General features: G+C 27.9%; 1 protein-coding gene across 4 annotated transcripts in view; it reads right to left on the bottom strand.

Annotated features, from left to right (window-relative positions):
- Positions 1-15,051, bottom strand: part of LOC107450051 (acetoacetyl-CoA synthetase) — a 148,012-nt gene that overhangs the window by 42,712 nt on the left and 90,249 nt on the right. For 2 of the 4 annotated variants that reach the window (XM_087168285.1, XM_087168281.1), the window contains exons 3-5: positions 12,627-12,730; positions 7,073-7,168; positions 4,802-4,916 (exon numbers count right to left, since the gene is read on the bottom strand). In XM_087168285.1, the coding sequence (XP_087024411.1) occupies positions 4,802-4,916; positions 7,073-7,168; positions 12,627-12,730 (315 nt within the window). The remainder of the gene's footprint in view (positions 1-4,801; positions 4,917-7,072; positions 7,169-12,626; positions 12,731-15,051) is intronic. The other 2 variants (XM_087168291.1, XM_087168287.1) reach the window with 1 other exon arrangement.

Below are 15,051 nucleotides of genomic sequence, written 5' to 3'. Positions count from 1 at the left end.
TTCAGAATTAACTTAAAAGGCGCTGTTTAAAGATGGGCTAAGCTTTGCCTAATAATCATAAGTTACTGCTGAAAACTCATAATAGCAACGGGAAAGAAAAGATTATTTGCTAAAAAGTATTTTTGCGAAGCTGGATTCTCTGAAAAACAACTTTAATTTATATTCTAAGAGAGAAATAAAGTTTAATCTAATACTGCTATTCATGAAATTAAATTTTTTAACGGAATTAATGTTTTCTAAAAAATATCGGAATATCTATCGTTATAGAAAATATCAATTTTTAAATAACTGTAACAAGGAAATTCTTAAGCAATAAAATATTAAAGAGAAAGATCAAATGAAATATATAAAATTTGCTTACATAAAAAAAGACAAGCAAATAAGTTTGGAATACTTTTTAGCAATAGTTAATTTTTCGCTATAAAATAACTTTCATGTAAATTAACAAAAAAAATATTTCTAACGTTTATATTTAGATTTGCATAAATATATATCTTTGCGATGCATTTTTTAAAAATCAAATAGGATTGCAAAAGCTCCCCTCAGTGATCTTATAAAACTCATTATAAAATAACTTTTTGTTCAAATCTAAAAATAGAATCTCCATTATCAAACTCAGAAAAAAAAAACTTTTAAACGTTCCATTATGTTACTTGCTATTAATTTTAACCACCTGAAATATGACATGCATTCTTTAAATTGTCCGTGATGATAGTTATATAAGAATAGAAAAAATTCTAAAAACAACAAGCGTTGTGCAATAAGGTCAGGGAAAAGTCTTCAACAGAAAACTACGAGAAACATTTAGAAAGTAAAAATAAAAAAAAACATCCATTAACAATTTACACGCTTTTTTCTGTTATGCAAACGGTGAATCTTAAATTTTCTTGCAGATTCGGCCTTCAGATGAATAACATGACTTACGATAGTTTTTATTAAGAATAAAAACTCGCAAAAGGCTTGTATAAGCTTGCAAGGCTTACAACAGCTTATTAATTCATATCACATATAGTTATAAAACACTTAGTCTATAAATACATATGGAATTACATTTTTATTAGTTTTTAAGTTCTTACATAAGTGATTAATGCTAAAATTAATAACTCATGAATAAAGTTAGATAAAGCGTCGTTGAATAATTTAACAAATTAATATTTGATCAACACATTTTTTTTGACTTTAAGCTATCTAGATTATTGAAACTGATTTGTTATTTTAAAACTCGAATTAACTGCCACGTGTGTAAAACTCAAAAAAGGTTTTTTGTGTAGAAATAAAAGTTTATTTATATTATTTGGGTGTTAACTTCATTTACGGTTAAAGGGCTTTTAAAATACATAAAAATTCAAGCTCTGACCATTTATTTTCGTGGTTTAATATTTTCTTGACTTATTGTTGCAAACATTTGTAAGCATGAGAGAGTTAATTAAAGATAAATGATCTAAGGAGTAAAATAAAAGTTACAGCACATTGTTGTACTGATATGTTTGGTAAAACCCTTAAAAAATGTCGCTAACGCCGAATTGATGTGTTTATGCTTGTCACCAAAACCCCGAAATCGCAAAATGAATTCCAACATGTAAATGCAAAATGGCTAAAAAGCAATTACCCACCGAATCCCGCCAAATCAACAACTACAGATTGCAAAGGTTATCGCTCTCCCAAACATCGCCAAAGGTGCCAAATTCCCAATGTCACATATACTAGGATTAAGTTATATATTTTGGGAGCATTAATTTACTTGACACATCTGCGCCATTTTTTTTTCTTCCATTTAATCCCAAATCTTTTTTTTTTTTTTTCAAAACATAAAATCTATTTAAAACTTTAACACCTTTAACCCAAAAAATGATTTAACAAAAAAGAAGAAAAAAAAAGCTCCTTTGGTAAACTAAAGACCGTCACAAGTTGAGGAAGTTAATTTTAAAAATTGAATTCTGTTTGAATTAGAGGAGAAATCAACGCTATTCGCGATGTGGGTTACGCTTTGTGTCAAAATTAAGTGTTCTCTTTTGTACAGTGGGCAAAATAAAGACCACCCTGAATAACTACTTAATCTAATGGTCGGATCTTTACGTTCTAGAGGACTCAATTTTATTAGTTCTAGGGTTGACCTCAAATAAGGTAATTAATTAGAGCAGACGATATTTTAAGGTACAAAATTTAGACACAAAAACGCGCTTTCTCTAAATAAACATACCCTTTTTTCGAGGGATTCAGATTTTTGACTCCCAAAACATACAGGTTAGCCGCAATTGAGGAAATATGGTCCTAATAGTTTAGTCAGGAGAGTGGTCCAAAGTTTAGACACCTTAATACTAATGTATTTTTTTCGTATTATATCTCCAGAATTCTTTAAGCAAATTAAAATATTTTGCCCTTTTTGCTTATTCAAAGTTAATTCCCTGCAAAACATAACTTCCAGTAAATATTTATTATTTTTTATTATTTTTCTTAATCGTCAAAAATAATTTAATTGTAAGGTATACAATTTTTGCATCATTTCAAAGAACGTGATTTTACATGGCAAAATACATAATTTGATCAAAATTGGTCGAATAGTTACTGAGAAATCAAATTTTAAAAAACTCGTGTTTTTAATTTATGCACATTTTTAATCTACATTTTCTATAGCTTACTTACCTTGGAAAATGATTGAAATGTAGATATATTTTTTAAATTTATTCGGTTCTTTTAAAAAAATGCAAGGATTATATTTTCCCCTTATTTTGTAATCAGGATTTATACTTTCATCTTTTTTCTGCTGCTAAATACCACGTTTGATCTATTTATTTTATTTTTGTAAAATAAGATCAAGATCAAAGTTAAGATCTATCAATCTGATTAAAAGTAATCCATCCAGTTATTCAATCCAAAACACACACCGGATATACGCAATTTTACAAGAACACCAACAAAAAAAAAAAAAATACTAAAGAAATTTCCCTTGGTAATTTTGAAAGACATACATTATACAACAACATTAAAGTATTTTTTTATATAATTAGTTTTTATTCATATTTGATTTTTGTATTAATATTCAATTTTATTATTTTATTTTATTTCATTATTATTTGAATTTTCTTAATCTTTGATTTTTTTTAATATTTGTTTTTATTGATATTCAATTTGTTAACATTTAATTTTATTTTAATTTTGTCTATTTTTATTTTTAATTAATTTTTATTAATATTTGATATTTTGATGCTATATATATATATATATATATATATATATATATATATAGATAGATAGATAGATAGATAGATAGATAGATAGATAGATATAAAGAGAGAGATTGCGGTTGTTAATTTTGAATGAAATGGCTGTTGATTTTCATAGAAAGAAAAAAAAAATATTGTTACGGTCTATCTTTGATTGGGGAAATTCCAGTCATAGCCGTTTTCAAACACTCGTAAAACAAAATAAACTCAATAAATCAATTAGTTTTTGTTTTATTCCGTAACTTATCCCACCTAATACTCAAGGTCGGCGCGTATACACATTTATTTCTGAGTCATGATAGGTTAATAAATGCCAAGGTACGCATGTGAAATGCTCAGGGCAGGTCCATAATTTTAACAAATGTCCTCGCTTTTTCCGACTGTTTTGTCCTTTTAGATATAAGAAAAATATTTATTTTAATGAGGAATTAAATACCTATTTAGAGCATTTGCATAATTGAGTCGTTTTATTGTCAATTTATTTCTAATGACCTGTTTCCATTAAGCAGTTTAATTTCTTTTTACTCTGAATTGACGTCATTTAAGAAACTACGATTTTTAATAGCGAAATTGTCAAATCAAATTTTCTTTTTTTTATGTATAAAATGTGAGCTCAATTATTAATTTATCGATTCAATTGAATGTAATTTTTATAATTTTATTAAAATTTTTATTACATCAGAATTTTTATTAAATAGTCAGATTTAAAAGGAAAAATCTAGCCTTCAGTTTGAAATAAACTATAATTAAAATTTATTTATACAGGCATACTGATAAAGAAAACATAGTCAAAACTACCAGAATATAGCAACATTTGCCGGGTTTTTCACTCTATGGGAACACAATTTTCACCGAAGTGTTTTGGTTATAATTCTGCTAAATTAATAATTAAATATGGCTTTATAATGTGTGATAAAATTAGGTAAATGCGGTTGAATTTATATTTTTCTGATTTTTTTTTGTTCCCTTAAAACATGGGATAAAAACTTTTTGTTCGGTTAAATTTGCTCTTAATTTTTATATTTTTTACTAAATGCGAGGTAGTAAGAACTATAATTTTGAAAACCAGAATTTCCGGTTAGCCGACACCAAGTGAACGGGAAAATGACCATATAAATGTATTAAATACTATATATTTTGGTTTTATTACTCAGAATTATGTCGTTTTTATTACCTGATATGTCATTACCACATAAAACGTGACATTTATCAGATAGCTACTAAAACGTTTTATCTTTGACGTTCTGGCTGAGAGAATTAAGCTAGAAGGCAGCCATTTTCAATAAACATTTGTTTCGTATGTAATTTGAAGCTGCTTTAAGCAAGGTTTGCAGTACAAAAAATTTTTTATACTATTTATTGCTAAGAGAAGATAGAAGAAAGATTCTGTTGATAATAATTCGTGGTATAAATATATTTTCATAAGGATTCTAAAATTTTAGGATTATAACAGAGTCTAGACTGAATGCCTTTACAAATAAGTTTCTGCTTTTAAAAGAGAATGTTCTAGCTTGCAAAGACTTATTTTTTGCATTTTATTCTCAGGAATTAGTGTTTAAAGATGTCTATATACTCACCAATACAAATCATTGCGATGTCCCCATTTCTGTGTCTCAGCATGTTTTCGGCGAAATTCAGACGAGCTCCACTAAACCAATCAACATCAACGAATCCCTTTCCATTCTTTACGAGCTAAAAAACCATCAATTAATTGAATTATTAAAAATATAATGGACTTTGTTTACATGTGTATAACATATGTTATTTTATTTTGTTTTAATAACCGTCGTAGAACAGCCAACCCATTTGTTTGGACTTACTACTAATGTTCAACTAAGTAGCCTTGTAATTTTGAATCCAGTCCAGAAGACAAGGGAACTGCTGGATGGGAGAAATTTACCGTCGTGTAGGACTTTTTGATGGAACTAACCCGCATTTGCGTTACATGGAGAGGAAAATTAGACGTTACATGGCTAGGACCCATGATCCGTCTACCACTGAGCAAGCTGGTCCGTGCAAGCCGGATGCGAAATTCGTATCGACCAGCCATTGCTGGGATTCGAACCCCATTCACTTCACAGAAAAGCGAACGCTGTATCCCTTGAGCCAACGTGGCTCAACATATGTCACTGTAAAGACCTATAATTAGTAAATGTCTACAGTGTCCGATACATCTTGAAATTTTTTTAAAATATTATTATTTCTCGCTTACAGCGGCAAATATCATAATGGTGGTAAATGTTGAAATAAAAAAAAAATACAATCATCATTCTTTTTTACTTATACTCCTTATGCCATGAGTGCACGCTAAACGATGGTATTTACTGATATAATTGAGAAATAACAATGTATGTGAAAACCTGTTATTCATTTTTCTCATCAGTGCATGCTGAACCTCGTGGTGTAAGTAAGACATAATACCAATCTACAGTGCACGCAAAAAAAATGGACCACCCTGAATAACTTTTGATCTAATGTTCTTCACGTTCTAAGACTCAATCTTAATGTCTCGAGGGACCTGTTAATTAATGAGTGCAGGTGATATTTAAAATTACGAAATCAGACACAAAAACGTACTTTCTCTGAATACTTCTGACTCCCAAAATATAGGGGTAGCAGCAATCTGGAAAATATATTCCCAATAGTTTCGTCAGGAGAGCGGTCCGAAGTTCTTAATACTAATTTTACTTTTTGGGTATTTGATACATGTCGAAAACTTTTTATTGTTATTCTTTTTATATTATTTTATTGTTATTACTTATTCATTTGATGTCCTATTTCGAAAAAAAATTTCCAAAACATATCGAGAGAAATTGATTAACTTTAGCTTCCTTAACGCCTTGATAAAATTCATTATTATTGATTGAAACATATATTTAAACAGAACAAACCTTTAAGATTCTATACAGCACGTTTACAATTTACTATGCTACAAAATTACTCGTAACTTTTGATAAAAACCCTCTAGTAGTATTTTTTAAATTTTCATCTTAATTTTCATTTTTACTAAACAAAATTTCTAGTATTTCAGATTATCCGGTTTTCATGAAATTCTGTTACATAGTTTTTGATACAAACTGCTTACAAATGCCAACTCGAATAGTAAAAAAAAATAATAATAAATGTTATTACATGCATTTATTGCTAATATTTCAAATATAATGTCACCACTATTACAAGGCAATGTTTACATTGGGTTTCACTTGTTTCTTAATATTGGTTTTCACTTGTTCCTTAATATTGTTTCTCTACTTAAAGAACATAATATAATGTTCATGTAACGAGATAAAATACTATTGTACCTATAAGTTCAATATAGTTTTGAATTGTAGTTTTTTTCCGTGAGACCGGAATATCCTTTTAAAAAAGTAAATAAATAAATAAAATAATAAAAAATTAGGGAAAAAAGAAAAAAAATATTGATAGGAACTTCATGACCCATATTTGAAAAATTGCAGCACTCTGCCGTAATTTGTATGTTCGCATGCCGTATGTTCCTAGTATTAGTAATAGTACAGATACATGTTATGCTTAACTCTAGTTATCGGTATATAAGTTGTTCAGTATTTTTTAAGACATTTCTTAAAGTAATTAATGGTTTAAAATCAATGAAAATATATAAGTATAGCTTAATAATAAAAATAAAAATGATTTTTATCATAGTTGTAATGAACAAAATTTTTTTTATTTTAAATCTTTAAGAAATATTGAATAAGTAGTATATATGAAAGAGAGGAAAAACATAAAAAGTTACTTCAGTGGATAGGTATATATAGCAAAGCAGGATGCACCTATAAAAAGACATATAGCATTCAACATGAAGCAAAGCAGGCTATAACTTACAGTACCTTGTCTAATCTATAGTCAGAACGTAGAAGACCCATCAGTGCAGAGCACATGACCTTAACCATCATGCCCTTAGTTTGAGCTGCAGATCTATATATCTGGAAGCAAACAGAAGGCGTTGTTTTGCTCGCATTAGCAGAGTTAATAATAAGATAGGCAGAATATCCTTACTTATTTATTTATTTTGTCCTTATTTTGTTGCTTTACTTTGTTTTAGTATAAGATTAAATAAATACTAATGAAATAATTAGTTTTTAAATGCAAATTTCACAATCATAACTGTAACAAAAAATTAAAAACTTAGTTTGAGTTTCATAGTACAGAGGTTTCTTACTAATAGCTACTCTTTAGCAAAATTTAAATCACTCACCGTTGTTGTTGTTTTTAATGATTACTAGAGCTTATAACTAAAACGTTTGTGATTAGTAATTTATTATTTATTGACCTTCATGTTCCAATATTATTTATTATTTTTTATAGTTATAATTATTCATGATGATTTATTTGTAATTCAAATTATTTATATTAGCTTATGCGATTACTTATCAATTGTTATGATTATGAGAAATGACTAAATGAGTTAAAATTATGTACTTTAGTAATCCTTTATAAACTGTAATTGATAATATATAAAAATTTATATTTTGATTTACCATTAGTGAAATCATTAAATAATATTTGATAAGTTATATGATAATGTATATAATTTTTATTAATGAAATTTATATTAATTTATTAAATAATTTCCAGTTTATAATTAATGTTTTTTAAATATAAATTGAATTTTATTAATTATTTTTAAACTGAATTATTTGTTTGAAATGTTTTTTAATATAAAATTATTGATACAAAATTTATAATTCAAGTTTCAAAGAGCATAATTTTTAAATTTATATCATATTCATTCATTAATTTATTAAGTTTTGTAGCAAAACATCTTTTTTAAATATTTTAATGATAATGTTAGTTTACAAAAATTTAAACTGGCATGCAGCAACAATCATGCAAAAGGTATAAATATTTATGATAGCATAACAGAATAAGCATAATTTAACTAAAAAGCTACTAGAAAGCAAAAATGGAAAAAGAATAAATCATGCAGAAGGACATCATGCGCAGTGTAAACAAAATGCAAGAAAAAAGTATTTATAAAGAAAAAAAAAAAACGCAAAAACATACCATCGAATTCATTTGAGAACTTACCCTTCTACAATAAGTCTTTCAAAAACGACGTAACTGACTTTTATGCAATTTGGCATGGTTGTTTCAAATATATGCACTCATTGCATTTCAATAAATTACACTTTTTTAAAAATATGCATTTTATTTATATGAATACACATGAATATGTAAATGGCAAATTTAAAAAAAACTTTAAAAAATGTCAAAAATTGACCCCTTTTGATGCATCTTTTTGGTTACAAGTCAATTACACGTCCCATCGTAATCATACTTTCGCAATTGGAAGAAGTGTAATTAATTATTTCGTCCAATTACGCTTAGAATCGAAATAAGATGTCATCTTAATAACTTACGATTAGAAAACATTGTTCTGAGTAAACATGAATAATTTTTATTTGTAATCAAAAATCATCATTACATGTAATCAGGAATTTTTATTACTCGCAACTACACTGAAAAAAATATGGTTAAAACTATCGGAATATGTTAAAATAACAGTGTTTCTGACTCTATGGAGACACCAGAAACCTCGATATTTTTTTACTTAAACGCTTTAGTAATGATAATAGTAAAATTAGCAATAAAATATGATTTTATAATGTGTGATAAAATTTGGTAACTGTGGTGAAATTTGGAAATTTTATCGTGATATCTACGAGCCTGACATTAAAACAATTTATTCGGTTTAATTTACTTTTCAGTTTTGTATTTTTTTAACCTGCGTGGTAATAAGAACTATACCGATGCTATAGGAAACCGATGCCATAGGAACGGGAAAAAATACTAAATAAAAGCTTTGAATGCCGTATATTTTGTTTTTATTATACTAAATTATTTTTTTGTACCAAACATTTCTATACAGTGCAATAATTTCACCAGAATTTTTCGCCCAGTAGAAATCATTTCTTATAATCAGAAATCATTGTAGCATACAAAAATAAATGCTGACTATTACTTGTAATTACAAATCACTATTGCTTGTAATCATAAATCTTCGCTACTTGTAATCGTAGTTCAATATTAACCATATTTACGATTAAACTTGCAATTATAAATAATGATCGTTTATTATACTGGGAGATCAATTGTTCAAGCATGCGCACAAATCAGTCTTTTTAGTTCTGTTAAGAGTCCACAGTTTTTTTGTTGCTCTTCTACGTTTTTTAGTAATTTCAACATGTATTTTAGACATTGAAATGTGACTATGTATTAGTATTCTTGAAACTTAATTCATGGTTGGTCTAGACATTTACATATTTAATGTAACCGCTTTCGACATAGATCTAAGCTGTTACATTAAATGTATTTTAAAGAAATAGCTGCAATTGAAATAATTTTAACAGATATAATATCAATTAAACGCGTTTAAACTAAATACAAATATAAATAATAAATTCGTAGCAGGAAAATAATAACAAACATTTAGAACTTAAAAAAATGATATTGTTAACTCTGCAATAAATTTTGGTGTATAGTTGCTACCATATTTGGTGTTGAGATAAACAAACATTTTTTGCAGTGCGTGTACTTATGTTTCTTATTTGCTGGCATTCGTATAAATTTAAAGCTTCATTAGAAAAACATTTAGTTTTTAGTAATACAAGTGCATTTTTAGTAATACATTTGAAACTAATTTTTTCAAGTATTTGTTATTTTGTCAATTTTATATAAGTTTTTACGCGATAACTGCAGTTCTGTATTTAAAAACGTCCTTGGTTTACCCCAACGCCATAATTGGTTGCAACCATACACCAAAATTTTTTACGATGCATTTATACGCCACGTTTTTGAAGGTGACCGAGTATCATTAAACTTTATAAGATTATATAATTTTTAAACCTGAAAATTTAAATAAAAAAACGGAACAATAAATGCTGCAGTTTTTAAATTTTCTCAAGTCCTAAATACTTTTTTTTATAATTTGAGAACAACAGCTGAATACTAAACATATGATGTCTTTTTCTACACGTGAAAGGTTTTTTTTCCTTCTTTTTGGCGAGTTAAGTTCTCAAAACAACCTCTAGATAAAATAACTCAGAGAAGTGTTTGGATTACAAATCGACAAAAAAAAACTTGAAACTGGTAACCAACTCATATCACAAAATTCTAATGAATCTTAATGAGTTTAAATCATAAAACGAATCTATAAAGTTTTAGTTATGATGTGTTTATTACTAGTAATACTACAGCTTGTTATATAAAATAGTTTAAATGAGAGCTTGTTTTATTCAATTTAAATAATTTAACTATGCAGTCCTTATAAATTTAAAATTATTCGTTCTCATGAATAATTTAATATTCATATTTAATCAGTACTATATCTTAATTGGAAATTCAAGGATATTTTTAAAAAGATAAAGAAAGAAGGAAAAACAACTTTCTCCTAATTTTCAATTAATGTGCAATAGAAGTTCAGACTATGAAATGCGTGTGTAATTATTTTAATCAGTCTAATCTTTATATTCATTAAGGATAATCTTTACATTCATTAGTGACTTTTATATGTGAGATATAGTTAAGATTGTCTGTAAGTAATTCTTGCGCAATTTTTTTAATAGTGATAAGCAATAACGAAGCAGACAATTTCTTAAACAATTCATAAAATTTTTAAACTATTCATAAAAGAAAAAATTCTGGTTAAATAATTGTACTGATTGGTAATGACATTTATGGTAAAAAAAAGTTTAAAAAAAACAAAACAAAATATAATACTGGTTAACTAAACCAAAAAACTACATTTTCAAACCATTTGGTAATTTTTCCGTTTATATGATAACCGATTACCAGAAATTCTGGTTTTCAAAATTGTAGTTCTTATTACCACACATTAAGTAAAAAATACAAAACTTAAAAGAAACTTAACCGAATAAAGGGATTGAATGCCATACTCTAAGGTATCGTTATAAAATTGCCAAATTTCACCACATCTTTAAAACTTTTAGCACACATAAAATAATATGTTTATTTCATCAAAATCATTACCAAAGTGCATAAGTAAAAGTTACCGAGCTTCCTAGTACTCCAATAGAGTCAGAAACACGATAAGTTTGGCCATATTGAAGTAGCTTTCACCATACTTTTTTCCTCAGTACGAAATAAGATGGAGATAGTAAATTTTACTTTTTATCACATTAGTTTTGCATTTTAATTGCACTGCTCTTTATAAAAATCCTTCTCAAGGAAAAATATTTTTACAAGAAGAAAATTATGAAAATGTTTGAAATTATTTGTAAATAATTGAGCCAACCCATTTGAATAAGAATTTAAACATACCGTAAATTAAACAGATTGTGATATGCATTGAATTTTATTCCGGTTCAAATGATTTCCTCTCATTTGAATAATTCTTCCATCTTGACAAATTGTTTCCTTGTTTTAGCCTTGCTGGAATCAGTGTCGTAAGTAATGGTTCAATATCAAACTTATTAAGTGAACTTCAATGAATGTTGTTGAAATAATAATTATACCTTGATCCGGTGAAAAATGCTGTCTAGTTTAGACATTCCTCAGTTTTTTAATGCTATTGTTTCAATTTACACTCAAAGTAAGTTCACGCCTTCTTTCTTAACCAGTAGAAATTGATAAAATAAAAATCGCAAGTTCACCATGAATTTTTAATGGCTTTCATTTATGTTTAAATAACTGATATCAGTTTTGAATTATTAATAAATTATTCAAAACAGTGTAGGATTTAGAGAAATGCCGCCATTTAAATCATTTTTAAAAATAATATCTACATTCTAAAGAAAACTATATATATACTGTTCCGTTAATAAATGTGAGAATTCAAAATTAGGCTGGTAGCTATTTTTAAAATTGTCGTTATTATTTTTAATATTTCAATATAAATTTAAATATTTCAAAGACAACATCCTAGAAATGTTTCATATCTAACCAAAATATATTTCTAAAATAACAGCATGAAATCATTTTTGTGAATTTAATAGGAACTATGAGGCGTGTTTGAAATATTAAAAATATTTATAGGTATATTTTGTTCCGCGTGAGTTATGTAACGATATCTTGTGAGCAATATTTTGTTCCGAGTGAGTTATGTAACGATATCTTGTGAGCAATATTTTGCTCCGAGTTAGTTATGTAACGATATCTTGTGAGCAATATTTTGTTCGAGTGAGTTATGTAACGATATTTTTTGAGCAATATTTTGTTCCGAGTGAGTTATGTAACGATATCTTATGAGTAATATTTTGTTCCGAATGAGTTATGTAACGATATCTTGTGAGTAATATTTTGTTCCGAGTGAGTTATGTAATGATATCTTGTGAGCAATATTGTTCAATATTTTTCCTCACATCAACAGCAGAAAAATGACGTACAATAATCGTGGATAGAGTGAAAATCAATAAGACTTACCTCCGTATACGGCTTTGAAGAGATGACACCGTAGAATAGCCAAATCTCTTCCCAGAATCGATCATAATGCTTTACAGACCATTTGTGAAGATCCCAATAATTTCCTAAAAAAATTAGTCCAATGGAGTATTTTTACAGGCATTACTGCATTTTTTTTATGTGACCAGTAAATATGGAGCAACGAACTGATGTGTATAATCGATTAGGGTACGGCTTATTGAGAGCACGAAATCGAGAGTTCTGACCAAACGAACTGTCGGGTAAGATCAATTAGAGTACGGCTTATTGAAAACAAGAAGTTATAAGTTCTAACCAACAAACTGGTGAGTAAAATCTATTAGAGTCCGGCTTATTAAGAACAAGAAGTTATTCTGACCAACTAACTGATGTGAGGCCGGGATAGCCTGGTCGGCAGGGCCCTGGGCCCATGTCCGAGAGTTCGTGGGTTTGAACCCCGCCGTCCAAAGACTCCCCGTGTAGTAAATTGACTGATGTACGTTAAATCTGTCGAGTCGCAAAAGTCCTCCATGTTCCCATAACAAATCAATCAATACCTCTTTATCAAAACCTCAGGGGGTACTGGATTGGAGATCGATCGTTCTCTGAATCAGATCAAAATTACGATCTATGGATGATTGAATGGATGTAGGAGTGGGTCCGTCCTATAAACGGGTGTGACTTACGGTGCGGCAGAAGTCGAATTCTTGGCCATAGATGGCGCCACTGGAAAATCAAGAGCAATCGCACCCCCTCTCGCATACGTCAACAACAACAACTAACTGATGTGTAATATAGTTTTTATATAAACCAATTAGATAACTTCTTAACCATTTATCAATTATTAGCCTCCCTTTTGGCATTTCTGGAACTTTTTTGAATTTAAAAGTGTGAAAGTGAAGTAATTAGTGCAGATGACTTTCAATGAATTCAAGAATTATGCAATGGACTTTCGCATCATAAAGTTCACATCAGTTACAATTTTTACAATTTAAATGAGCATTAGTCGAGAGTAGATTAAAGCTTCATTGATTTTCCCTATGAATTTTGGATCACTCCTATGCTTTAGAGCACGACATATAATCTTTCTAGCTCCGAAGTATGATCTTTTACGGGATATTTGGTAATGATCACCCTTATTATATATTCTTTGAATCCGTGCCAAACATGAAAAAGAATGCAAATGAGGGATTCCAAATTTAGATTCAACATAAGAATAAATAAAAACATCATCGAGATCTAACAAATAACTACTGATATAAAAGAGACTCAAAACATAAAAGCGTGTTTAATTGCAAGTAAAAACAAAGAGGAATTGGAAGGAGGTTATTAGAAAATATTCCCAGGTTTCATTGGACAATAAAAAAAAGGTTTCGATGTTTTCAGTCCTCGGTAGGATTTCGTTTGATTCATTTATCGTTTATGTTATTACGGAGTGAGCGTTACGTAATTCCTTGCATAATAATGAAGCTTATACATTGCAGTCCATACGTTTTGCGAAGTTTATAAGCAAATAAAGCAAAGTGTGATTGAATTTTTTCTGATTTATCACTGAACTTTCAAGCTAGAACTGAGAAAGCTTGATCTGAGCTTTGCTTGATTATCACACTTATAAAACTTCTAAAATAATTTTAATCGTCTTGTGAATTTAAATAATTGAACAAGCGTACTACAAATAAGGCAACTTCAGAATATTTAAACGTGATAAGAACAATATTTTTGTTTAAATTCCAATGCGCATAGTAAATTAAAAATTAGCTAATCACTTGAAATTATCAGAACATCGTAAAAATGATTTGAATTTTGAAAAAAAAATGAATTAATAATAAAATAAACAAAATAATAAATAAAATAATATATAATAATAATAAATAATAAATAATTAAAAACGTTAATGAATAAACGCTTAGGAGGAAGTTTAATTTTAACTTAAAATAACTTTCATATAAACAAAAAATAATACTGATGTTCGATGAAATAAAAAATTATGTATTTGTATTTGATATTAAGATAATACGAAAAAGGAATCTATTGATTATTTTATTCGAAAGAACCCAAGCGAAAGAAGAAATATGTAGTAGACAATTACTTCTAATTTTTCATCAATTTAATAATTAGCATTAAAATTGAGAAAAAAGTAGTATTTATTAAGAGCAAAATAATCATACTTACGGCTACAGAATTTATCTCAGTGAAACTTTATCCTTAATTAAGTTTTAAAAACGAATAATGAGTTAAATGAAATGAAATAAAATAACTGATGAAGTAAAATGATCATGTTCAAAGTTGAGCATGAAAAGTAATGCTTTATTTAACAAACTTATATTGGGGAAAAAAACTTGAACTTATGTACTGTAATAACAATTCCTTAGTGATTATTCTAATTGCGCACATAAAAGACTAACTATTAGTGTAACTACAAGAAAAA

The sequence above is a fragment of the Parasteatoda tepidariorum genome, chromosome 1, assembly GCF_982258835.1.
Source record: "Parasteatoda tepidariorum strain Cologne lab strain chromosome 1, Ptep-v5.0, whole genome shotgun sequence".
Taxonomy (NCBI): Eukaryota; Metazoa; Arthropoda; class Arachnida; order Araneae; family Theridiidae; genus Parasteatoda; species Parasteatoda tepidariorum.
The sequence above is the reverse complement of the archived record's forward strand: the minus strand, read 5'-3'. Positions and strand labels throughout refer to the sequence as shown.